Source organism: Varanus komodoensis, unplaced genomic scaffold (assembly GCF_004798865.1).
Source record: "Varanus komodoensis strain SLA01 unplaced genomic scaffold, ASM479886v1 scaffold33, whole genome shotgun sequence".
Lineage (NCBI taxonomy): Eukaryota > Metazoa > Chordata > Lepidosauria > Squamata > Varanidae > Varanus > Varanus komodoensis.
The window spans coordinates 3,709,626-3,735,538 of NW_025335817.1; the positions used below are offsets into that span (position 1 = coordinate 3,709,626).

The 25,913-nt window shown below is 44.0% G+C and overlaps 1 protein-coding gene across 5 annotated transcripts in view; it reads right to left on the minus strand.

The window, feature by feature from the left end:
• TCF12 (transcription factor 12) overlaps nucleotides 1-25,913 on the minus strand; it is a 127,357-nt gene that overhangs the window by 73,030 nt on the left and 28,414 nt on the right. For 4 of the 5 annotated variants that reach the window (XM_044439009.1, XM_044439008.1, XM_044439007.1 and 1 more), the window contains exons 4-5: nucleotides 20,339-20,407; nucleotides 16,234-16,336 (exon numbers count right to left, since the gene is read on the minus strand). The exons of the other annotated variant lie outside the window; for it this stretch is intronic. In XM_044439009.1, the coding sequence (XP_044294944.1) occupies nucleotides 16,234-16,336; nucleotides 20,339-20,407 (172 nt within the window). The remainder of the gene's footprint in view (nucleotides 1-16,233; nucleotides 16,337-20,338; nucleotides 20,408-25,913) is intronic. 5 annotated transcript variants of the gene reach the window in all.

Sequence of the window (25,913 nt, forward strand, 5' to 3'; positions counted from 1 at the left end):
TGGTTGTAAGCATATTGTTACTTGAATAGCTTCCTTTTGCTGACCTTCGGATTGTGTGTTGCTTACTTAGTTGTGTGGTGATTTTACAAGAGAAATAAACGAGTATTTCACTTTGTTTGACAGTTCAGAGGTCCACAATTTCACTTCCTCTTTGCATCTAAAAGAACCAGAAAATTTTGCCATGAATAATTTACCCAGAAAATTAGTTTTATTTTGTGTGTGTGAAGCATCTGTGAGCTGAGCTGACTGCGGTTCTCCAAGTGTGTTTAGTCACTAGCCAATTTCTAAGCTTCTTCTCAAAAAACTGTTAATTGAAAAGCACTGCCCTTGGGAATGTTTCCAACAGTGCTCCTAAACACTTGAGGGTTTCTGGGAAGCTAGTTGTGGGGGATTCCTGCCAAGAAGAGGGGCAAGGACAGACCAGTCAGAGCAGGGAGCTGCACAGGGAAAACTTGGGAAGCATCCAGTAAGGTGATACCCAGATAGCAGCTAAATCTGACAGATTGGTAACAATGGCCACTGATGTGAATGGCTTTAAAGGGGGACTGGACACATTCATGGAGAAGGGTATCAATGGCTACTTGTCCTGATGGAACTGTGCTACCTCCAGGATCAGAGGCAGTGTACCTGCATCCACCAGCCACTGGTGAGCATGGGCAGGAAGGTGCTGTTATACTCCTGCCCTGCTTGTGGAATCCTGTGGGTATCTGGCTGACTACTGTATAAACAGAATGCTTGACCAAATGGACCACTGGTCTGATGCAGGAGGGTTCTTCTGATGTTCTTATACTTTACCACCATTCCAGACAAATGGAGCATACTCAAACATGCTCCAGAATTCAACACAGCAAGCTGCCCAGCTCAGGTATCAGAGAACTACTGCTTTCACATCCTGCTTGTGAGCATCTTCGAAGCAATTGGCTAACCACTGCTGGAAACAGGATGCTAAGCCCTTGCTCTAGCCTAGTAGGCTTCTCATGCTTACTAAATGGGAATGCTTACCACTGAAATGCATTGGCCAAGCCTTCTATGTGCTTAGACACACAAATATTAAAAAAGAAACTGAAATCACTGCATTCTGAAAGTTTGGCTGAAGTGGTCAAAGTGTCTGTGAGACACAGGATTATTAACCACAGAGTTATAGGAGAGCTGAAAGGGGCCAAGGTGGCCTTCATGTCCAAACCCCTGCTCAATGTAGAATTCCAGCTTAAAGCATCTCTAATAGACGGCTGCCCAGCTCCATCCAGAATGCTTCCAGTGTGGGAGAGCCCACAACTTCCCCAAGTAATTGGTTCCACTGCCATTTTGCTCCAACTATCAGGAAGTTCATCCAATGTTCACCTGGAATCTGGCTTCTTCTAGCTTGAACCCATTATTCTATGTCTTGCACTGCCATAGTTGAGAAAAATCCTGGCCTTCCTCTGTGTGACAACCTTTCAAGTAGTTGAACCATACTGGCTTATCTCAGCTCAGTCTTCTCTTCTCAGGGCTAGACATGATCAATTCTTCCAGTCTTTCCTTGTTGGGCTTTGTCTCCTGTCCCCTGATAATCTTTGTTGCTGTTTCCTGAACCTTTTCCCATTTGTCTGTGTTGTTCTAAACTGTGGTGCCCAGTACTGGAACAGTACTCAAGCTGAACCAGTACAGAATAGAGGGGAGCTAGTATTTTCATGTTTGGAAGGAACATTTCTATTAATGCAGGCCAATACAGCATTGGGCTGCTATATTTGCTTTTCTTGACAGCAACACCACACTGCTGGCTCATATTCAGCTAGTGATCTACAACAATTCCAATTCTCTTTTTGTGAACTTCAGCCCAGCATTCAAACCTATCAAGACCACTTTGAATGTTGTTTCTGTTTCCTGGGGTGTACCCATTTCGTGTCACCTGCAGATGTGAAAAGAATCGCCTGCACCTTCCCATCCAAATCATTAATAAGAATGTGGATGAGCACTGGGTGGATGAGTACCTCACCCATTACTTCTCCCCAGCATGAGGAATTGCCATTGAGGAGCACTCTTTGCGCCTGACTCTGCAGCCAACTATGGATCCATCTGATAGTTGTTACAACTATGGATCCATCTGATAGTTGTTAGCCCAAACTGAGCCCACAGTGTAATTTGCATAGTGCAGATACAGCAAATTATGGTTTGTCACTAAATTGTAAGTGAGGAAAAGCGCAGGGAGAAGCATGAATGCTAGGCTTGTTCAAACTTTTGGATGGTATTACATTTGAACTGACCCCTGTTTTGTATTATCTTTCTTTTTTGAAAAAATAAAATTTCTTGGTTTACCACTGGTGCTTCTGTGAACACCGAAATGTTGTACTGAATTATAGGATGAATATTAGGAATGCAACTAGTGTTAAGCAGAACAATTTCAGTGTTAATTCCTTACTGTAAACTTGTTTTCCCCTTCCCCCAATGAGGAACAGTGAAGCTGCAGGCAAAATTGTCTCCTTACACCACAATCTATTATCCTTGTCAAGTTAATGTTCCATATTGAACCATGTGGCATGGGTACATATTCAACAAAGAAAATTCCTTAAATTTGTTATAATCAGCATTTGCAGTCATTCAAAGCAACCTGACATAAACATCTTTATTGTCTTTTGAGTATTTCACTTAATATCCAAGTGAAGGCATGGATGCAGAAAAAAAGAATACTGCAAACAAAACTGCTATGAAATGATAAGTATTTTATAATTTGATTTTCCTAAACAACTGATTTTAAATTACAATAAACTCAAACCTTCCAAGTTGAACCGTTTTGCTAACCAAAAATTTTCAACGTTTGTGTAATTCTACATGCAACTAATAGTTGTAAATCAGTGTTATGTGATACATGTAGCAAAGCTGCTAAAAATGACTATTTTTTTATTCTCATCCTTCCTTACATTTGTAGTATAATTACAGAAGTCTAATTGTGCTTCATTAGAACTAAACTAATTTAAACCATGTATCTGTATTTGCACTGAGGGCAGGTCTTAGATGGATTATGAACTCCCCAAAGCCTCTGGTTGCTGGCACAACCCATCATATCAAGTCAGAGAAGATGCTCAAAGAGCAGAACTTCAATCCAGCCCCCAGAGCTGCAGCAATAAAATGCTGAGAAAACACACCATCAAATCCTGAACACAGCATCAATTTCGGTTAATTACAGCCTTGTCAGCAATGTGATTATTCAAACAGCTCGTGCAAATGTTAATGAGTTCTTATTTGCATATTTATTTTTTCCTTTGTTGAAATGTCATTATTACATTCTACAATGATGAATAGTGCTGATGAAATGGTCCGATATGTAATTAGTCATTAGGTGGAATGAATAGATCAATTATGAAAAGAACCGAGTAAGAAATAATCAAACAAGACCGCCCAATATCACTAAGGAACCAAAAAAGGGGGGAACCTATGATGACCACATAATAATTTATCATTTAGATTTCAGGTCTGCCAAGTTCATAATAAATAAAGCAACTACTTCTTTCAATTGTATTTGTATATGCAGATGTTGGAGGGTTTAAGAATGATGAATCTATCAGGTATTTGATACAGGAAAAGTGTTCAATTGTGGTTGAGGGTTACATCTCTATTTTAATCCTGATGATTCCTTATTTTTTTTTAAGGTCAGTTACTATTTATAAAGTATTGCTCAGCTTTCTAGAGTCATTACAGGCACTGGGCACCAAGCCCTTTGTTTTATAAAATACATGCAACTAGGAGAAAGCATGGCTTGAAATCCTCGTTTATTTTTTAAAGGATCATCTTGCTTCACCTTTTGCGACTGCTCGCTGCCGTTATTCAAGCAGCACTTGCGATTTGCTGAGGAACACATTACTGCAGACCAGATGGGAACATTCCACATGACCAAACCAATCAATCACCTCGGTGGGGCGCAGGTGCAACACAGCCGTGTAGCAACACACCATTTCACAGTCTATCGGGCACGAACACATGGTCACCAATCAATGGCACCCTAAGGACCTCCGAGGGGGGAGGCTCTCTCGAGTCTTACTGGTCCATGCCTGATGACTTCATAATCACACATCATTTCATTCACTGGAGGATACAAACTAGCATTCTAATAACCTTCTATTCAAAGTGTTTCATGTTGTGCATATTAATAAGAGTGCTATTTGCAGTGAAGTCGCTGTTTTGGAGCTGCATGGAGTGCAGGCTAAAACAACCTGAAGCTGAAAGCATATGCCTTCGAAGATTTTTAGCTTAGCTATAAGCAAGGACAACATAACTCAGTTTGCAACAAAGATCATATTTGATGCTGTTATCTTTGCACAGAGGGCTCATTTAAGAATACCAGGCTAGCAGAGATAGAAAGGGAAATTCTGCATATAAAGATACACAAGAGGCAACGCTATAGAAAAGCTTACTGCGTCCCACAGGCTAGGCAAACTATATTTTATTTGATAGCTTTCCTAAAGCAGAGCCTATGCACATTTTAACTGTAAGCAGAGAATTCTCCCACTGGTCTGGTGCAGCCCCATACTGCCACTCTGTGGTGCCTCACACACAGGCCAGTTGTAACTGGGAGAGAGAGGGGAGGGTGAGAAAGAGAGGCCAGCAGGCAACCAACTGACTGCAGTTTACCCCTGATCACTCAAACCCCACAGAAAAGTGCTTAAGCCTTCTCCACAGGGTCAGACACCACTAGCCTTTCCTGACCAACAGATACATGGCAGCTTAGAAGCAGCATCAACACCCAAGACAGAAAGAAACTTGAGGCTCCTGCTCACACTACTGTGTAGGCCCTGCCTTAACACAGTCTAGAAACAAATCCAAATGCCACAGATCCCATTAACAACTGAGGGCTGAGAGGCATCCCCCAATGTCTAGATTTGAACAAGAAGCTTCCAGTGGCTGACCTCCTGTAGTTCCTTGGTTTTAAAAAGGAAAGAGAGCTGTGCAGGATTAGTACAAGAGTCCATCTAATCCAGCATTCTATTTCCACAAGGGTCAATCCAGCTGCCCATGGGAAACCCTCATGCAGGACTTGAGCACAACAGCACCTTCTTGCCCATGCTCCCCAGCAACTCTTGTACAGAGGCATATTTCCTCTGATGGTGGAGGTAGCATATCGTCATCAAGACGAGTAGCCACCAATCACCAGATCCCCCATGAATTGCAGTAATCCCCAATCAGATTCTGTCCCTGCCATTTCAAGAGATTCTACAGGAAGGCGTAGGCAATCCATCAGCAAAGACTTCATGGCTGGCAGGCTTGTGCCCTGAAGGCACATATGGACTTTTGCCGATGCCTGATCTAGCCTTCACTCATCAACAAACTCACAGCCAAGGGATCCTCTGGTATGCACAGCTACGTATGAATGTCCAAGTACAGTAGCCTTCTCTAAACAAGGCACTCTCCCCTTGAGAGGGAAAGGAACTCCCATCAGCCCCAGCCAACATGAGTCATGGTCACGATGATAGCACATGTAATCCAAACCATCTGGAGTACACCATGCCACAGAATGCCAGCACTCAAGAGGTACAGCACCTGTTTCCCAGATTCAGACCCTAGCACCTCCTGATAGGGCTGAAAAAACCCGTTAAAACCCTGGAGCACGGCTGCCACTCAGTGCTGACAAGACTGGACCAGATGGGCAAAGGTTTTGACTCAACAGGAAACAGCTTAAGGGTGTTCCTAAGGATGGAGTAGAGGGAATGGCTAGAAGTACATTTGTGTGGCGGGGGGAGGTGTCTGTGACTTTTTCTTTTATCACTGGATCTAGCATTCATCATTTGGGCTTTAACCCCTTCAACCTGTATGACCATGGTGCAGACGGACTAAAGAACCCATGTGCCAGTATTTAGGTTTTTAGTGCTTAATGCTTGACATTGTTTGAGCCCCATCTCTGAGACACCATCAGTATGAGCTGCCCAGATGGCACAAGAATGGCTGTTGCTTGTGCATTCTGGCAAACCATGAAGGCAGGCGGAGCCACGCTTGTGATGCCTCTCCTCAGCAGAGCCATGCCCTGAACCTGAAAACTTTCCAGTTTAGATGCACAATCAGCCTTCTGGGGTTCTATATTTTGACTCTTTTTTAAATGACAGGGATAATGCTTTAGAAACTCAAAAAACCCGAGGCGGGGGGGAAGCTTCATATACACTGTATAGTCTGACTGCAGATGGGAAACCTTTGACTGAGCCTTCTGGCAGGAGGCCATACCTAAAGGCCTTCCACACTGTGCTAAGAACATGTATCTGCAATGTAATGCTTGAAGTGGGCAGGTTCACAGAGACCCCTGCCCCGAAAAAAGCTTAATTCCCAATCATAAAATGCAAATAAAGGAAAATGGATAATGAGTTTCATCCACAGTACAGATAATGGCTTTTTTATTAAATCATTAGTTTTGTATTGGATCATCTTAGGCTTTTCTTACTACATACAACTGTATTTACTAACAATTAACTAACTTCAACACAGACAATACAGCAGAGAAAAGGGGTAATGGGGCAAGTGAGGGACCCTAGGGAAGAGGCATGGAAAGAAGGAGCAGAGCAGCAGGAGGGCCAGGAAGACCGTATGTTCGCTCCTGTTCCGAGCTGCCGGCATGTGGCAAGCAGCAGAGGCTCTGTGCGAGCCGGCACCCCTGGGGGAGCCGGAGATCATCACTGAGCACCCTGCTGCAACAGAGGTGGGAAACATGGCAAAGAAGATCATCTGTCTTAATGGTTCTGCTGGTCATGTGCAAAAGGTCAAATCAGATGAGAGGAGTTGAAGCAGAACTGTAAAATTCAGTGTATATTGAATAAAATAAATTTAATCTCTTTTCTGAAGGTATAACACAAGCACATTTGGAGCAGGAAAAACTCCAGAGTTCAGTGGGATAAGGCCAGAAAGAACAGGCTGTGATTTTGTCACTTCTCTACCACATTTTGACTAGCTTCGTTTGAGGCTGGCTAATCAATGTTTTTGCCTAACTGCAAAGAGTTAGGCAAAACATCAGTAATCCAACATCACCCCTCTAAATATTTTTCCTTCATGCACTGAGACTGAAGTACTTCAACACACACAAAACTTGCAGCTACAGGAGAGGCCATGCCGACTCAGGGAGAGATGCTCTCACAATTCTATCCTATCTTCAGCAGGTCCTTGTACAAATCATAGCCTCCTGCTTCACATCTCCTTTTCTTTTTATGTAAAGTGATGTGGTGCCTAACCTATTTTGGGTTAGCACCATGGATAACTCCTTCCTAATTCATAGTAAAATCTGGAGCAAATTAGCTCCAATGACACTGGAATCAGCAGGCTGCATTGGTTTTTAAACTGTATTTGACTGGAATGCAACTATTTAGTGTAGCTCTCCCACCTAGCAGAAAGAATACTGGCTCAGACTCCTATAAAAGTGAGTGGATGTGTTTCGTACTCTCTAACTTTATTCCTCATCCACTTTGGTTACTGTGGCCATGTGTCGGGATTAGCTTTAGGGCACTACCTCCTGTTTGGACTTCCCTTAAATCCTTTTTTCCTCCTTGCAAGTTCACTACAAATCCTTCTCTTTTCCAGGAATGGCAGAGACTCTGAATTACTTAATTTGTCTACTTTTCAACAATTCCTCACTCACAAGCCCATCCCAGAACCAGGGCTGTTCTGCTTCACATTCTACTAGGATAATTTGCTAGATTAACTAATGTACTTTTTAATTGTTTGCTTGTGTTGGAAGATATTGAAAAGCATTCCAAGTATTTCATTGTTGACATTCTAACAAAAATAAAGTACAGCTCTGGGCTTTTAAACACAAGGCACTTCCCAAAATACAGGCGTATTTTGCTTTCTGAGCATATGTAAATGGCAGATCAAAATCTTGACTTGTCTTTTTGAATATCTACGTGGTCCATCAAGTAGAAAAAACCCCATTTCTTTACACCTGCTCACTCCACAATTTCTTCACACTTGACTTCAAAGGCACTGCCTCTACAGTGCTGAGGGCAGCAGGCTGGATACAGAGGACTCTTTCAGAACACTTCTAGCAAAGACCGATAGAGACTGCAGCATGGCAAGCACCTGTGACCTGTGAATTCTAACATCCTATACTGAAGGACAAGGCCTGGTACACCAGCGGCACAACTGCTAACAATGAAGAGGCAGAGAACCTCAAGGGCTGTGAGTGCCTGCCTCAACATTGCCAGAAAAGTTGGGCTCCAGACACATGTGTGTAACAGCCACCACCCGGTATTCCTGTATTCAGAGAGGCAAGGAAAGCTATTTGACTGGAATACGGGTGTAAAGAAGAGGGCGGCTGCATTGAAATAAACTCTGACAGAAGAACAAGCAAGCAAGCAAAAAACAACTCAGAGGTACCCTGTGCACAGTGCTGGCACTAAATTACAATGTAGTTGGATTTCTCTGAAGCACATTAGTTTGCATGAAAAGGAAATGGAGAATGGGTGAGAACATGTCAAATACTTGAAGAGAAATAAATTTTATCAGCGTATTAGACCACACTACATAATCTCTTCTGAACAGAGACAAGTACAGCTATGGAAAAGGCTGTTTTATTAGCAATCCAGTCCCTTGGATTTGGTTGTTTAAAGTACAATCAACATTATGGGCTAAAATTATGTAAACTTAAGTTGTGGTATTTTTAAAAAAACACATTAAGAATCTCTTTCAGAGTATGTTGTTTCCTCCCTTAAATGGACTAAGGCTCAGTTTATTGAGAAAGGACACATATTATCAATAAATAACAGACATGTTAAAATGGAAGCACGCCCAGGGAAATACCTTCATGAGACATTTTATAATGCATTTAAAATAAAAAGTAATACATCAAGCAAGAATGACTGCTAACACAGGTGATATCTTCCGAATACAAGGCATGTTCACTGTATTGAATTATTATTTTTTATTTATTTGATCCTTGCATATTTTTAGAGAGAACCTATGTCACACATAGGTTCTCTGGGATGGAGAGGGTAGTGTCTTTGCATGCCCACTTTGCAACTTTCAACATCAAATTTGAATGCCTTGGAAAAGTATTTGGGGAATTTGCACCATTTTGACAATAATGCTTCATATAACTACATTTTACCTTAGTAGGTAGCTGTTATCTGTAGTCTTTGCCTTATCCTTTAGTATGCAAAGGATATGGCAGGATTTCTCAAACTTTGTGCTGAATTTGGAGGCTCAAAAAGGCATCAAGACCAGATTTTGGGTTAGTGGGTGTCACACTTGCAAAAAGGTTAGGCTGGTTTAAATTAAGATGATTTTAAAATGCTAAATCAAATCAACAAGAAAAAAGGCTGGTTTAAAATGTGGATGTAAACTCAAGTTTCCTATAGGATCTTTATGACCAATACCCAGAAAGTGGGAGAATCAAACAGTACAATCCTATCCAATGCATCTCCTAAGACAGAAGTGGGCAGAAAGCAGATCTCCAGATGTTTTAAACACCAATTCCCAACAATCCTCACTGACCATGCTGGCAGGGCTTTCTGTGACTTGAAGCCTCAAACATCTGGAAACCTACCTTCAGTCCATCCTGTACTACAAAATGAGTCCCACTGAGTTCAGTGGGGTTTACTCCTAGGCAGGTACATGCAGGACTGCAGCCTAAGTACGGGAATATAGGAACACACAGTGGATACTTTTGTCTTCTCTTCTCTCCATTTCTACTTTGCTCTCCCTTCGTCTAGTTCTATCCTCTCTCTCCCCCCTGCACACACCCACACGTGCAATATTTCTTCCAAGTTGCATCATCAGCACATCCCTCAAGAACTTTTCCCTCTACGGCAGCAGCAGCCCAAAGGCTCTATCGTCCCTCTCCTTCTTTTGTGCCTGACAGCTTTACATCTATGGCAATGCTCACACATCATGGCAAGGGCAGGTTGCTTACCTGAAACTAGCTCTTCAAGTGATCATGTGTGAACTCACACATTTGGGTTTGGTGCCTGCACAGTACAGTTACTGGGAACATTTTAGACCTAAGCAGAGCTCTAGGCAGGATGGGCACCATCCCCACTGCAGATACTCCAGGACATGGCTTGGAACTTCTTGCTCATTTACTGGTCCACCCCAGTGCATGAATAAACTGAAAGCAAGATATCAGAGAAAGGAGGAGGACATGTTGTAGGAGTTCACATGATATTATGTGAAGTATGACAGTTAAAGGTGAACAACTGAACTTCTTTACTGTCCCTGTGATTCACATATAGGGGTGATTGATGAGCACTAGCAGAAGAAAATAGAGATCTCCAGGGGTGATGGAGCCAGAAAAATGCCTGAAGGGCAGCTACCTGACAGCAGCGACAATTGAAGGCGACAATGGTGGGGGATCTTTCACAGACAACAGTAGTGATGCTCAAGGTACCTCTGGTTACCACTGCACAGAATGTAGCGAGGGTAAACCATTTCTGAATTTTCTTACCTTGAAAGCCCTATAATGAAACAATCCAAGAGGAAACGAGAGATGGTGCCAGAAGATAGGATCCCCAGACTGGAAGGCACTACACAATCTACTGGGACAGAGCAAAAGACAAGTAGAAATGGCGCTGTCTCCAATGATGCAACTAGATCAAAGCTGAAAGGCAATCTAGTGGCTGACAGGCACAAAGGTGAAAGGAAAGTCTGATGCTGCACAACATATACAATTGGGAAATGGAATGTAAGAAGTATGGATCAAGGCAAATGGGGCTTCATCTAGTAACTGATGCCCCAGAAGTTGAGTATGGAAAAGAGAACCATCCTTTTAGGTCATGGTGAAATAGGAAAAACATCAAGATGATAATCACACAAGAATGTGAGATATCACCTAAACCAGGGGTCTCAAACTCAACTTCCCTGGGGGCCGCTGGAAGTAGAGTCTGGGTGAGGCTGGGCCGCATCAAGTATTCCACCACCGCGGTGGTGGTGGGCCACTCATCCCGCCGCCGGCCCAGGCACCACTGGCGCTTTGAAGGCCGCAGGGCCTCTCCCCCGTGCCCCGCCCGTCCCGGCAATTGGCCTGCGGGCCGTGAGTCTGAGACCCCGACCTAAACCAAAGGTGGCTGTTGAGGAACTGGTGGAGTTTAATATCATCACTACCATGTGAGCCACTTTTTTCTTTTCCAGACATGGAACATGGGGATTAGGAAGACATTTGTTTATGGGTTGGGCTGACCTGATCTCTTGGGTCTCAGCCACAACACTGAGGAACAGTCCTTGAGTTGCTGGCCCAAGACAATAGCTGAAGCAGTCATTACTGCAGGGCTGGTACCCCCAATAGCAGGGAGGACTGTTCTAAAGCTCCGCCTATGATTGTGTGCATTGGAAGAAGCTGTGAAGATGCAGGGGCAGCTTAGTGCAGAGGAACACCAAGGCAGCATGCGGATGCCAGCTGAGTGCTGCTGCACTGAAGGCTTGTTCCCAAAGCAGGGCCCATTAGTAGCCTTGAGGAAAGCTCAGTAACGGCTAAGCAGCAGGCTCAGACTTAAGAAGGCAGCTGAAATGTCCACTGGTCACTGTTTTCGGAGGCAGTCTTAGAGACTATGCAAGCAGAAGCAAGAGGATAAAGCGGAAGGAAGAAAGGAGAACTCTATTCAGCATCCCAGGAGGGGGACATTAGAATCTGAGATAGTGTCATTAGGCAAGAGAATGTTCCAAATGCTGCTAGTCAGGCAAATGAAAAGGAGCTGGGAGGTAAGCAGAAGCCACACATGGAGTGTGTACAGAGGAGGTGGGCAGTATTCCCACTTAAAATTTAGTTTAGCTTAAGAATTATCTGAATGTCTTTTCTGTATAGGTTTATAACCCATGTGTGAATCACAGGGATCACAAAGAAGACATCTAGATATGTCAGCATTACACTGATCAGATTTCAGTTTGCTTCCAAGTTCACTGCATGCAGGTGTTAGGGGTAATATGCAGCTCACCCCCCCACCCCCTTCACAGCCTTGCCACACTCTTCCAGAGGGAGCAAAAGGCCTGCATTACAAGAAACACTCAGCAGCTTCCCACCAAGCATCAGCAGCATGGCACTGAACTGACAAACTCTCCTCCTGGCTAGAAGGTGTTGGTAAACTGCCAATGCTTCCTCTTAAAGTAGGACTTCTTTCTTGTCAGCTGTCAAGAGGTGGCAATGGAAAGGGATATGGCACCCTGTGGGGTGTCCTCCAATGCCTGGGACTTGCCCACCCATGACCTAACACAAACGGGAAATTCTGGTACCCAAACTCCTCAGCAGTGTTCCTCGAGAGGCAAGAATAGTCCACTTCTTTCCACTGACAACATCAACAGGACAATTCTGGAATTAGGAAGGAACACAAATCACTTCAACATAATAGCCCTACTTCCTCTGACAAAAACACTTCCAAATGTCTAAATGGATATTAAAATGCATCTTTCTACAGAAAATTGTTCATTATTGAATCATTATCAGCTCTTGTTAGACAAAATTTCTTGCTCTTGCAATGTACAAGATCATTAAAGTGTTTAAGAGCTTCATCACTCAAGACAGTGGCAATTAATAACCGGTTATCTTTTCAGGCAACCATGCTTATGGATGAACATAATATAGAAAAACAGCATCCTGTTGACACATAATTCTCTGTTTTTAATGTTGCATATATGCCATGTCAGAAATTATGAAGTATAGCATTGTCTCAGTTTTAATATAATACAATTTTCAGAACAGTGAAACGCTTATTGCTCTGCTTCAATAGGAAGTCACGCAAAACAAGCAAGCAAAAAAGCAAGGTCCTGGTACAAGAAATGCATTTAGCCCCTAAAGCCAGACATCTCTTTATTATAATGCTTACCAACTTTCTAATAAAGTTCTAATACAGAAGTGTGAATCTAAGTAGTCACACAGATAAAAAGCCCAATCTTAATCAAATACAAATGACTACAATTAAACAGTTGCAAAACTCTGATATAAAAAACATCCTAAAGAAAATTTTCATCTACCAGCTAACAAGTTTGTGGCCATGATCATAACAACAGAGTAACATGCACTTCCCTGGAGAAGAATTTCCAGATCACACAAGGACACTTCCAAAGCAGAACCTACTCGATGCATTGAACTGTGCACGTCAATGTCAGTGAAGACACCTTTTTACCCTCTTCCACTCTAAAGAAGAGAGCCAGTGTGCTGTACTAGTCAAGAGAATGGGATTCAGGGAATATGGGTTCTAGTCCCCATTCAGTCATGGAGCCAACTGGGTGACTTTGGACCAGTCTCAACCCAACCCACCTCACCAGGTTGTTGTTGTGGCGATAAGAAAGAAGGAGGAGCAAAATGATATAAGACATTTGCATTTGTTATAAGAAAAAAGCAGGATATAAATCTGATAAATAACTAGATGAATAAATAAATGAACTGTATTCAGCACTGGAACCTTCATCTAAACTTACTTTTATCTAAATTATTCTTAAACAAAATAAAACCTGCTAACACATCTCAAAAATATGATGTTTCATTTAAACCCAACAACAAAGATACTTTAAGAACAACAGCTAAAATTGCTGTTAGTTCCACGAAAACTAATGGCAATCTGTGGTGAGCACGTCACAACTGAATCTAAAGAACCGCACAGCCCTTATTCAGAGGCTAAATGCATGAAAGAAGGAATTCAAGAAAACAGCCAAAAGTTAAAGAATAAGTTAAATACAAGCAAACTGTCAAAGACATAGACATTCAACTGCCACAGCCTTTCAACAGAAACTGAATATTGAATATTTTGCCTTTCAAAATTTACCTCCAACTCAGTTTTGTTGTAAAGGTTTAACTTGATCTAACTGAAGTAAAACAGGCCACAGACAAGAGCACACAACATTAGTAGAGTTTAAAGGGGTAATCCTATGCCTTTTTAAAGAGAAAAGAAGTCCTACCATTTCCACTCTGTACCAGCCAATATCCAAGTCAAAAACAACAGTAAGAACTATTTATCTGGGGCCTGCCCAATCATTACCCTGCCTCCCACCCCAATTCTCAGAAGTTGAGATCAAGCGCAGGACTTGGGCTGACCCATTTCCTTTCTCTGTGACAGCATGTAAAAGACATCATCCACACCAGGACAAGGTTCTCCATTACAATGACTCTTCAACTTGCTTATTTCACAGTTTCTGCACATAGATGAGAGCCATGGTCAAGTACTTTCAGATACCCCATTAATGGATGGACATCGCTTTGTACATGCGGAGAGGTTACAGGGTTGGGGACCATAAGTCACAATAGCTAAAAAATATTCATACCAGTCAGAAAGAATACAGTAAAAGTGGATATGAATCAAGTCATAGTATTTTGCCCTTTCCACCCAGCAAACAGCAGCCTGACCTTCCCACAAAATTCAGAAGAAGTAACTGCATTGTTGCAATTATGGCACTCTTCCCCAGAAGTCCAAGTTTCCTACACATCTCTTTCAGAAAATGAAACACTGACTCTATGGCACAGCAAACATCTGCTTTTAAAAAACCAGAGTCAATAGGTCAAGGAGATAATATTTCCATCTCTTCCAAAGAAACCCACTCCTGCTTTTTCTCCCTTCTCTGTAGAAGATCCCATTCACAATCTCTTTGTTTCTGAAAGTGCCACGAAATTTGGGTGTGTTTTTTGGGGGACGGAAAGTGGAAGAGAAGTACAAGTCAAGGCTGTTAGATGTAGAAAGACCTTGAAAGCGGACATATAGAAGGAAGAAAGCAAAAACTAAATGACTGAAAGATGAAAAGGGGGAAGTTTGAAACTGTCCCTTGCCTTTTCTCACTTAATTGCTTAGTTTACCCAAAAAGGAAAAGGAAAAACTACCTGCAATTGGAATGAAGCAGCAAGAAGCTGTTGACTGGGTGTCTGCTCCAGAAGGACAGGGCTGGCGAGGAAGCAAGAGAGACTGTGCGGAAGTAGCTTGGTGCATGGAGTGAGAAAGAAACTAAAGGACAAGACCGAGCCACATGGAAGAGAGACTGAAAATGGTGCACCAAGCACCCACCCGACTATCCACAAATCAGATAATAGTCCCAGAAAAAGAAGGGAATGTCAAGAACAGAAGCACTTGCAGCCATTTGAATTGGAGAATACAAACTTTCCCCCAAAAATGAACTCTGGGTTTTTCTGGCAGCCTAATTTAGCAGCCTCCCTCCCTGATTATTCCTGTTTGTCAAGATCAAAGTCTTTCTTGCCCCTGGCCTGTTGGTGAGTGGATATGCTGATGCCTGTCAGCAGGGAAGGATGTTAGTGAACCTTCAGACAGCTCCCACTCTGGGCATGTGAGATGCAGGGAGCAGGAGGAGATTTCCAAACAGGATGCTGGCTTTGAAGAGATTGTTACAATTGTTTAAATGACAGTTCTACCGCCTAACATTCTCATGGCAAGGTATAAACATTCACTGGTCAGTTATGTTTATAAGCATACATTGTGCAACCCAACTGTTTACTTCCCAGTTTGTAAAAGATTAAAAGCAGTAAACAAAGGCAAAGGGGAAAGATCTCCAAAAGACCACCAGGATTTGGATTTATGTAATCTACTTAGATTACCATGGCAGTGTCTTAAAAGGACAATATTATCAAGAGCACAAATAGGTCATATGCACCAAACAGAAAGATGCAACATCAATTTTAATAGATGAAGCAACACTGTGGGGAATTCTTAACCTGCGCAGATAAACTAAATCAACTTCCTTCAAGGTTATTCTACACACGCAGTACAATTGCTTCTTTGGGGACACACAAAGGAAAAGCCACCAAAAGAACAATGCCAAGCACAACTGTTCAGAAGCAAGCCCAGTTAGGTTCAGGGGCTGCATTAGATTGCCATCTCAGCACAATTCCCAGGTAAGGGTGCACAATATGGTTGTCTAAAACAACGTCTAAAGGAACACTGCCTAGGCAACAGCCTGGCATTCTCTCAACTATTTTCTTAATGCTTTCATTTTCAAAACTGAGCAAGCAAGCCTGACACAGACATTTATAGCTGCAATTGCTTGTCCTAGTGAAGAAAAATCTATCTATGTTGGTAGGCGAGGGGGAAAAGCCATTCAGGTTTGAATACTGAGTACTCCAATGCATTTAAAAACATTCTAAAGCATCAAAGAAACCTTCAAAATCAAACGCCAATGATTTGGCCTCTCTTCATACACACTGTTATAATCCACAAAACAAAATGCTACCCTACAAAGCAAATTCAGAAAGCAAGGCTGTTACACTTACAGGCATCTCTACTATTAGCCTAGAAGAGGTGATGAAAAATGTATCTCTGACCAAAGAGGCTTCAAAGGGCTACTCACAAAGCATTACCTACTTACCCATCAGATCTGAGTTCATGAAGGGTGTTGGGGACAATCCTTCATTGGGCCCTAATCGACTATCATTCACATGATCACCATAATGAGGACTGTCTGTAAAACCCTACAGGAAAAGAACAGAGTATTTAACAGATTAATTGGAAGCCCTTCTAGTTAAGTTCAAAGACACTCTCCTAATTAAATGCAACGATATGGTGGGTCATACTTCCAGAAGCAGGACACCTCACAGAACACACACACAGCAGTCACGTTTTGTTTTAACCGCCATACTCCATGTACACCGATAAACACAACTGCATGCTTATTCACTAGGGTTGAACTGAACTTCAAATGAAAGGGAACCAAACTGTTTGGTGGCACAAATAAATTTTTCAATAGGGAACAGGAGCCCAAGAAGTGTCCTACTCTGAAATTAAAGAATCCAGTCTAACCACTTCTCCACACAGTTAAAGGTGTCAGAAATTATTGGCAGAGGCAGCAATGGTACCAGTGTGGAAACTTTTTTTGGGGGGGGGGCTCCCACCAAAAACTGCTAAGCTAGGAGACTCTTCTTGAACTAGGGCACTGTGCAGGTACAGCACCCATGTGTGCGATGCACCGAGACCATGAAGAAGCACTCCACTGTTTCTAAACGCCATATTAAGGCTATTGCTTAATTATGAATCTCGAAAATGTTCTGCAATGAACATCTGTGGTTCCGTTCATATTATAAACTTTCTTTCCAGGCCTGCACCTGGGGAAAGACTGAAAGTAAGCCTCGGGCACATGTGTTTGCTCACAAATGAACCTCTCAAGAACCTCTCCATGCAGGAGTGAGGGAGGTTCCATGTTTTATCTTTCCTTGATCATGGAAAAGCCAAGCCTATGGAGGTCAGATAAAACCAAACATGGTCTGCAACAGGCTGCTCGGTGCTCGCATCTCCCTCTGAGTGGGCAAGGGTGGAGTGTGCAAGGCTGCTCCTGTGGTCCACCTTCCTGTTATTCTTTAAGGCAAGGAACTACCTAAGCACAGATGAAGCAATTATGCATCTATAGTTATTGTTCTTAGTTGGCTCTAAAGGAAAGCGTCTTATGATTAATCTGGCTCTAGTAGGAAAGCATTAAAAATGAAGACATGGTAGCAGTTGGCATTCTAACACAGGACTACTACCCTAATGTGCCCCTGTGCTGAAGCCAGACGCATTTACTTAGCAAGTTACTTCAGACTCAGAGAAGCAGCAAATGAAACTGGGGGGAGGGGGTGGGACAAGACATCACAAATTGCTTTGTTTTGCATCTATTCAGTTGCCAAGCGGGAAAAACATTTCCCCCACTAAAATCACAATCTGGGAAGGTACAACGCAGAAGAGAGAAAGACCATATGCAATCTTATTAAATTTCAGGTTCAGAGAATCAACCTAAGTTTTGAAAAATAATCACTGAAGGTTTCTCCCCTCACCCCACCCTCCACACACAAATGCTACCCAGCCTTCTTGTTTCAAACTCTCTGCACTGAAGAACGCCTAAGAGAAGCTCAAGCAAGAGGGAAAATTGTTCAGGCCTGCAGCCATGAGAAACCACCCGAAATCCCTAAGGACGCTAAAAATCATCAATCACTGAACATTTATCATTTTCCAGACTGTGGGCTTGCATTCAAGAGGACGTTAATGGGGCTGAAACAGGCCTCCCTATCTTTGCAGGCGTGCTGTCAGTTCAACCAAAGGGCTAGTAACTAAGGGCTAAGTATCTGTCAAATCCCTACAACTGCTTATAGATGCATGTCACAACTTTCTGCTATACTGCCTTAGCATTTATCTTCTGGGAGCCCCAGAAGATTACTCACTTTACCTACTTGAGAATCAGTGATACACATGTGATAGACATTGAGAAAAAATCTTACTGACATTTACAACTTGCTTATGACCATGAGGCTGCCCTCTGGTAACTATGACCTGGCCCCATCTGTCAGACAGCCAGCACGTAGCAGCAGCTGCCCAGGAAATGAGATGCTCCTAGCCAAGGTCACTGCATGCAGTTTGTTTTATGTTCAAGTACAGTACAATGCTTTAAGACACTGGCAGAAGAAAATATCTTGCACAAAACACATCTTACAGTAGTCAATCTGGTTTTCTATCTAATTAATGTTGTCAAACTCAAAGTATTAATACCCAGCTCCTAAAATTCATAGTGACATAAAGGAGTGAATATTTATATATAGCTATTGGATGTTGCTAAATACTGAGAAACATTCTCTGTTGAGGCTTTACTCGAGAATACTGTTTTGCTATGCTGTCAGCCTAGTTTATGACAATATGTTAGTACAGGAGAAACAAGAGTAATATTGACTAATCTTTTCCACTTTGCTAAGGTGGTAGAAAACCAAAGCAGCAAAGCCACGAACCTAGCTATTATACACAGCCGAAAGCTTGCAGGAAGAAGATTAAAAACAATCGGCAAAACCTGGTTACTGCTCAGAATGCTTTCCATTTCATGCTCAAATAGCCTTGAAATATAATATTAAAATGAGGCACTCCTACTTGTCTATAGGCTCCTCACCAATATTCTAGAGTTATGAAGATAGCTAAATTAAAGCAACGGCTTGTAAATGAAGTAGTGTTAGCAGCAGGCTAGCCTCTGTGTGAACACAAAGCCTGTGCAGGTCTCTCCTCAGGGTCTTAGGGGACTTAAAGCTCACAGAAAACTGTTCAATATGGCTGGGAATTAAAACATTCATAATGAGGAATGAAGGGAAGAGAAATTAGAGGGCAACATGGACTTCAATGGCAGCACAACCTCAGTAACGGGCAGGCACTAGGACAACCACTAAAAGGAGGGGCACTTGGAAGAAAGCGGCCAAACCATTCAAGTATCTACCGATAAAGGACACACAGCCTTCAGCTGCACCTGCAACGCTGTGCTTTATTTATTTATTTATTTATTTATTTATTTAAAACATTTCTATGCTGCTCCCATCGCAACAAAGCCTCGGGGCGGCTCACAAAGAATGCTTGGACTGCCTTCCCACCAGGCAGCATTCCCATATCCCTTCTGCAAGCATGCACGGCTTTTTCCCATCAGCCACAGCTCACACCTTCAAGCGCAGCCAGTAAAGCCATGAAGCTAGGAAGTCCTGAATTGCCAAAGACCAGATTTGCGCCATGGTGTCCCTTTTTTAATCCCTAGCACATGCTGGCCACTGTTTCCCTATTTATCCACCCAGGAATGTTCTTTGTGTCATCTAAACTCAGGTGGCATGCTTTGTCTGAGGGGCTAATAACCCTCAACTGACACATGGCCTGGTACTGGGTTATTTCCAAGTTTCCTTTCTCAAACAAGCCATGCTATTTGTGTTCAGCTAACACAGTAAGCCACACTCAGTTGGGTAATTAACTTAATGGTGCCCGGGATGCACCAGGGATTAAAACAGCTCTCTTCTTCCCTAAATGTAACAAGTTTCAAGCCCATCCACGCTTTCGAAGCCACCTACTCCTTTCACTGGCTGTATGGAATCTGGAAATACAGGGTAACGTTCAACATAAATCTTTAAGTAAATGCATCAAAATGAATAGAATTCCAAATATCCATGCCCAACACATCCCATTGATTTCAGTCGGTCTATGTGAAGTAGGCACTCCTGTAGGATAACTTCTGTTATCCTACCTGCCAGACCTTTGGGTGGTGGGTAATATAGAACTGAAGTGGTATGAAACAAAATAAACAGAATATGCATGTGATCCACTGCTGCTAAATCTACTGCTGCCCTGGTGTTAGAACAAAAGTAAGACTAGAACAGGGAAGGTGGGAAATCTTTCTGAGACCAGCGGGATGAAGTCAAAGGAGGGAGGAGATACAGTTGCACTGCCAGAAGCTTCCCCCTCCCTGTGGCATCCATGGTTAGCAGAGCAGTTTACCTTGTCGCAGTGAGACTGATGCTGCTACTGTAAAGGGGCACATGTGGAAGCAGAGGGTCTACGTGCTGCAGGATTCTTTCTCTTACTGGAACTTCATGATAACCCACCCTACCCTCTTTGAGCCCACGACAGGTACGAAAGTCTCTTATGTCATTTCGGGGAGGGGGGTTAAAGCACAAGCAAGCAAGCAATCATACAAAAGCAACAAATCCCACCTCCTCATGTTTCAGCTTTTCAAGAGCTGTAGAAAGATCTGAACTTTTTCCAAGGAGACTGCCATTTTCCTATAAGTGAAGAACATTTAGATTAGTTAGCAAATAATTAAAATTATTTTCTGCTCAAAGTGTTCTTTAAAAAAAGTGCACACTACTTAAAGCTGTTAATGTTTAATAAAGCAAAGTTGCTACCTGGCTCTTTTTCAAGATTTTTTTTTTGTATACCCATTTATTATCAACCTCACTGTTAAGAGTACTAGTTTGAAGGATACGGACAACTGGAGGCTTCTTCTAGAAAGTTCCAGAAGCAAGGGCTGTTAACTCCCCTCCTTTTGATCATGTGCTTTGGTGGCTTACAACAAGGTGAAGTGATTATCATCTCTCCCTCTGATCAGTGCAGGAGTCTATAGCACATACTTCCAGCTGGACCTTGTACAGATTTCTGTGATGAAGCAAGGGGGCATGACACACAAGCAGAATGGAGCCGCTCAAGGAGCAGTTTTCTCAGTAACTCTGTTTTCTACACAGCAAACTCATTCCATCAGGAGGTTTGAACATCCAGTAAAATGTTTGGTTGCAAATCAGAACTGTGCCGAATATACCTCTCTTGCGGACTTCTTAAACAAAATCCCTCGCTCTAATCCTGTAGTGGTGGTAACAGACCCTGAGCAGGCCTGGACACACTTTATGCAGAACAGTACAAGATTCGAAATGCCACAGGGAACACCCTGCAAAGCTTTTCACATGGCTGGTCATGCTGGGTCTATGTTAACACAAGCAGTGTGCCTCTGTATACCAGCTGCTGGGCAGCACAAGTGCATGTGTGCAAGCTTAGTTCTGCTGCACTTTCTTCCCACTTATGAGCTCACAACGGGCAGCTGATTGGCCTCTGTGTGAACATGGTGATGGACTAGATGGGCCCCTTGGGCAGAAGATTCTGCATGCAGAACTTGTATGGGGGATGAAGAAGTCCACATCCAGTAGGGGAAAGAGGCTGCCATCCTCTTGCAATACCACAGAGTAGCAAGAATAGAATCCAAAGTGGAGACTGGATGAAAAAATGGGCTGGAACATGCCCTTCGACAGCATCAAGGCTACTTCCTCTCCCAGCACAGGAGATAGCAAAAGGGGGAGTTTTTTTTATTGTTTTAAAGTTTTTATTGTATTTTAATCTGTTTTATGGAGTCGTCCCTGGCCATGCCGACGCTTGAGTTTCCTGGGGAGTGCAGGAGCACTGCCATTGGCGTGGTCATGGGCAATGGACGTTACAGCGGTGGGGGCTTAATGTGTCCGCGTAGAAGAAGGAGGGACAGATGGCTGACACCCATCCCTCCTTCTGGTTCTGCCCCCAGCCGGAGGGTGCCAGGTAATCTTGTCAACCGCCCCTCGGGCCTGACGGTGCTGCTGCTTAATGCCAGGTTGGTCCACAATAAATCTTCCCTCATCCATGACTTGATTGTGGATGAGGGGGCCGACCAGGCTGGCATAACGGAGACCTGGGCGGGAGGGGGGGGATGTCTCCCTCTCTCAAATGTGCCCGCTCAGGTATTTGGTTCAGCACCGTCCATGCCTGGAGGGGAGGGGAGGGGGGGTCGCTTTGGTTTACCGAGCCTCCATCTCCCTCACGGGACTTCCGGTCCCTTCGAGGCCAGGGCTGGAGTGTCTCTACTTGGTGTTGGGCGACTGAGACAGATTGGGGATTCTGTTGGTGTACCGTGCACCCTTCTGCCCAACAGTCTCCCTGCCTGAGCTGACGGAGATCGTCTCGGACCTGGTGTTGAGGACCCCCAGGATGCTGGTCCTGGGGGACTTCAATCTCCATGCCGAGACTGGTCTGACCGGGGCGGCTCAGGACTTCATGGCCTCCATGACGGCCATGGGGCTGTCTCAACATGTCACCAGCCCCACCCATGAACGGGGACACACCCTGGACCTGGTTTTCTCAACGGGGCAGGAAGAGGGTGGTCTGAGGGTGAAGAATTTATGCCTCACACCCCTATAATGGTCAGATCACTTCCTGGTGAGATCTGTGCTCGAGAGCGGCCTCTCCCTCTGTAAGGGTGCGGACCCGATTGTGTGAGTCCACCCTCGGAGCCGGATGGATCCGGATGGATTCCTGAAGGCCCTGGGGGAGTTTCTGGTTGACAAGACTGGTGCTCCTGTCGAGGCCCTGGTCGAACTGTGGAACGGGGAGATGACCAGGGCTGTTGACACGATTGCTCCTAAGCGTCCTCTCCCGCCGGGCAGAGCCCACTCTTCCCCTTGGTATACACCTGAATTGCGGGCGATGAAGCAGGCTGGGAGACGGCTAGAGCGTAGATGGAGGAGATGGGATGAATCTGACCGAACACACTTAAGAGCCCATTATCGGGCCTATGCTGTGGTGGTGAGGGCGGCGAAAAAGAAATTCTTCTCCATTTCCATTGCCTCCTCAAAATGCTGTCCGGCGGAGCTCTTTCAAGTGGTGCATGGCCTGGTTTATCCTGGCCCCAAGAAAGATCTGGTTTCACCCTCGAAGGCCCGCTGTGACAACTTTGCCAAGCATTTCAGGGAGAAAATTGCTCAGATTCATCACGAGCTAGACTCTATTAGTGACTCAGAGGTTTCTGGGGAGATACCAATGCCTCCACCTGGTCCAAAATTAATGGATGAATTTCAGTTATTGCGGCCTGATGATGTGGACAAGGTGCTTGGACAAGTACCTCCCACCACTTGCCTATTGGACCCTTGCCCGTCTTGGTTAATAAATAATGCCAAGCACAGGATTGGGATCTGGATCTTGGAAGTGGTTAACGCTTCTCTGAGGGAGGGTCAGGTACCCGCCTCTTTAAAAGAGGCGGTAGTCCGACCGGTCCTGAAGAAAGCATCACTGGATCCAGAGATGGCCACTAATTATAGACCAGTGGCCAACATCCCGTTTCTGGGCAAGGTGTTGGAGTGGGTGGCGGCAGGACAACTCCAAGCACTCTTGGATGAAACTGATTATCTGGACCCATTTCAGTCCGGCTTCAGACCCGGGTTTGGTACTGAATCTGCTTTGGTCGCCCTGTATGATGACCTGTGCAGGGAGAAGGACAGGGGGAGTGTGTTCCTGTTGGTTCTTCTGGACCTCTCAGCGGCTTTCGATACCATCGACCATGGTATCCTTCTGGATAGGCTAGCGAGAGTGGGGGTCGGAGGCACTGCTCTGCAGTGGTTCCACTCTTATCTCAATGACTGTTTCCAGAAGGTGGTGCTGGGGGACTATGGCTCTGCGCCATGGCAGCTATGCCATGGAGTACCGCAGGGGTCCATTTTGTCCCCTTTGCTGTTCAACATCTACATGAAACCGCTGGGAGAGGTCATCAGGAGGTGTGGGCTGTGGAATCATCAGTATGCTGATGATACCCAGCTCTACCTCTCATTTTCCACCAATCCAGATGAGGCAGTGGCTGTGCTGAACCGGTGCCTGGCCGAGGTAATGGGCTGGATGAGGGCCAACAAACTGAAGCTCAATCCAGACAAGATGGAGGTCCTGTTGGTCGGCGGATCAAGCTTCGGTGAGGGTGAACTGAACCTAGTCCTGAATGGGGTTGCACTCCCTCTTAGGGACAAGGTCCACAGCTTGGGAGTGCTCCTCGACCCAGAGCTTTCACTGGAAGCTCAGGTGACAGCGGTGGCGAGGAGTGCTTTCTTTCAGCTTCGGCTGATCCATCAGCTGCGCCCCTACCTGAAGTACAACTGCCTGGCGACAGTGACACATGCGTTGGTGACTTCCCAACTTGACTTCTGCAACGCGCTCTACGTGGGGCTACCCTTGAAGACGGTCCGGATACTTCAATTGGTTCAGAATAGAGCTGCCAGGCTGTTGATGGGGACTGGGCATTATGCTCACATGACTCCAGTCCTCCGTCAGCTTCACTGGCTTCCCATTGAAGTCCGGGCCCAATTCAAGGTGTTGGTGATGACCTATAAAGCCCTAAACGGCTTGGGTCCTGGCTACCTGAAGGAGCGCTTACATCCATATATGCCCGCCCACCCCGAGATCAGCGGGAGAGGCCCTTCTCCGGGAACCTTCTGTGAAGGAAATTAGGAGGACAGGTACTCGGAGGAGGGCTTTCTCTGCAGTGGCACCCAATCTATGGAATGTGCTCCCCAGAGAGGTCTGCCTGGCACCGTTGTTATTTGTTTTTCGGTGCCAGGCGAAGACCTTTTTATTCAAGCGTCATTTTAATTGTTAATGTTATTTTTATTTTAAAGTTTTTTGGCCAGGGTGACTTATTTTATACAGTTACGTGTATTTTATATTGTTATTTATGTATTTTAATTTAATTATTTGTAAGCCGCCCCGAGGCTTCAGCGAATGGGGCGGCCTAGAAATTTTCTAAATAAATAAATAGCAATGCCAATGCATGGAACTGAAAGTGGGTCATCACCTTCACTGAGTGGAGATATGATAAGCACTTTTCAAAGACGTGGAAGGCTATCACACAGAGGAGGTCTCTTCTCAATCATCCTAAAGTGCAGGACATGGAATAGCAGGCTTAAGTTACAGGAAGCCAGATTCTTGCTGGACATTAGGAAAATCTTCCTGACTGTTAGAGCAGCATGGCGATGAAACCTAGGGAGGTCACGGGCTCTCCCACACTAGAGGCATTCCAGGCAGCTACACAGCCCTCAGTCAGGGATGCCTGAACTTTGGAGTCCTGATCTGGGCAGGGTTCGACTAAGTGGCCTTAAAAGCCCCTTCCAACTCTACGGTTCTATGATAGCTAACTTCTAAATGCCAATCTTTCTGAAACGAAAAATGAACTCCTCACTGAATAGAATTCTATAGTATTTAAATAACAGCAACACTTCTTATTTATGTATTTTAAGTATTTCTATCTCGCTTCTCAGCCAAAAAGGCTCCCAGAATGCTCTTCCCAGGGAAGAAGAGAGAGCATCAGTGCACTTGCTGTCCTTTGTGGGTACAGAAGGTGTTACAAGTGCTGTGCACTCAGCCTCTGCCTATTTTTAATTAATCTTACCTGATCTGGTGGGACTAACATAGTAATAACACACTGAAGTCTGCAAGCCAAGACTGCAGTTAGTATTTTGATGTCAACATTGATCAATGAAATAGAGAGATAATTAAGCACAGAAAGTAATGGTCACTATCTGGGTTAGAAATTACGGTAATATAGGCATTCTTGTGAGCTAATTAAAAATCCCAATTCAAAAATAGAATAATAAAAATGATAAAGCATTGAAACCAGAAAGATGGAAAATGTTTTGTAGCAACCATCCAGACATGGTGATTTCCCAATTTTCTTATTAAATATTCCATTTGTAATTTCCTCAATCTGAAGTTCCATTAAGAACTGTTTTTGTAGCATATGACGATAAAGAAGATTAACCCAAGGGGAAAAAGGGATCCATGTCCTGCTCTAATATTTCACTATCTCTGCTATATAATTTTGAATATATTTCAAAATTAAGGGCAGGAAGTTGGACCCAATGGCCTTCTTCGCCTCTTCAAATTCAACCATTCTATGATTCTATTATCATCTATTTCGTACAGCACAATATGTTTGGGCAGAGAGTCCAAACATGA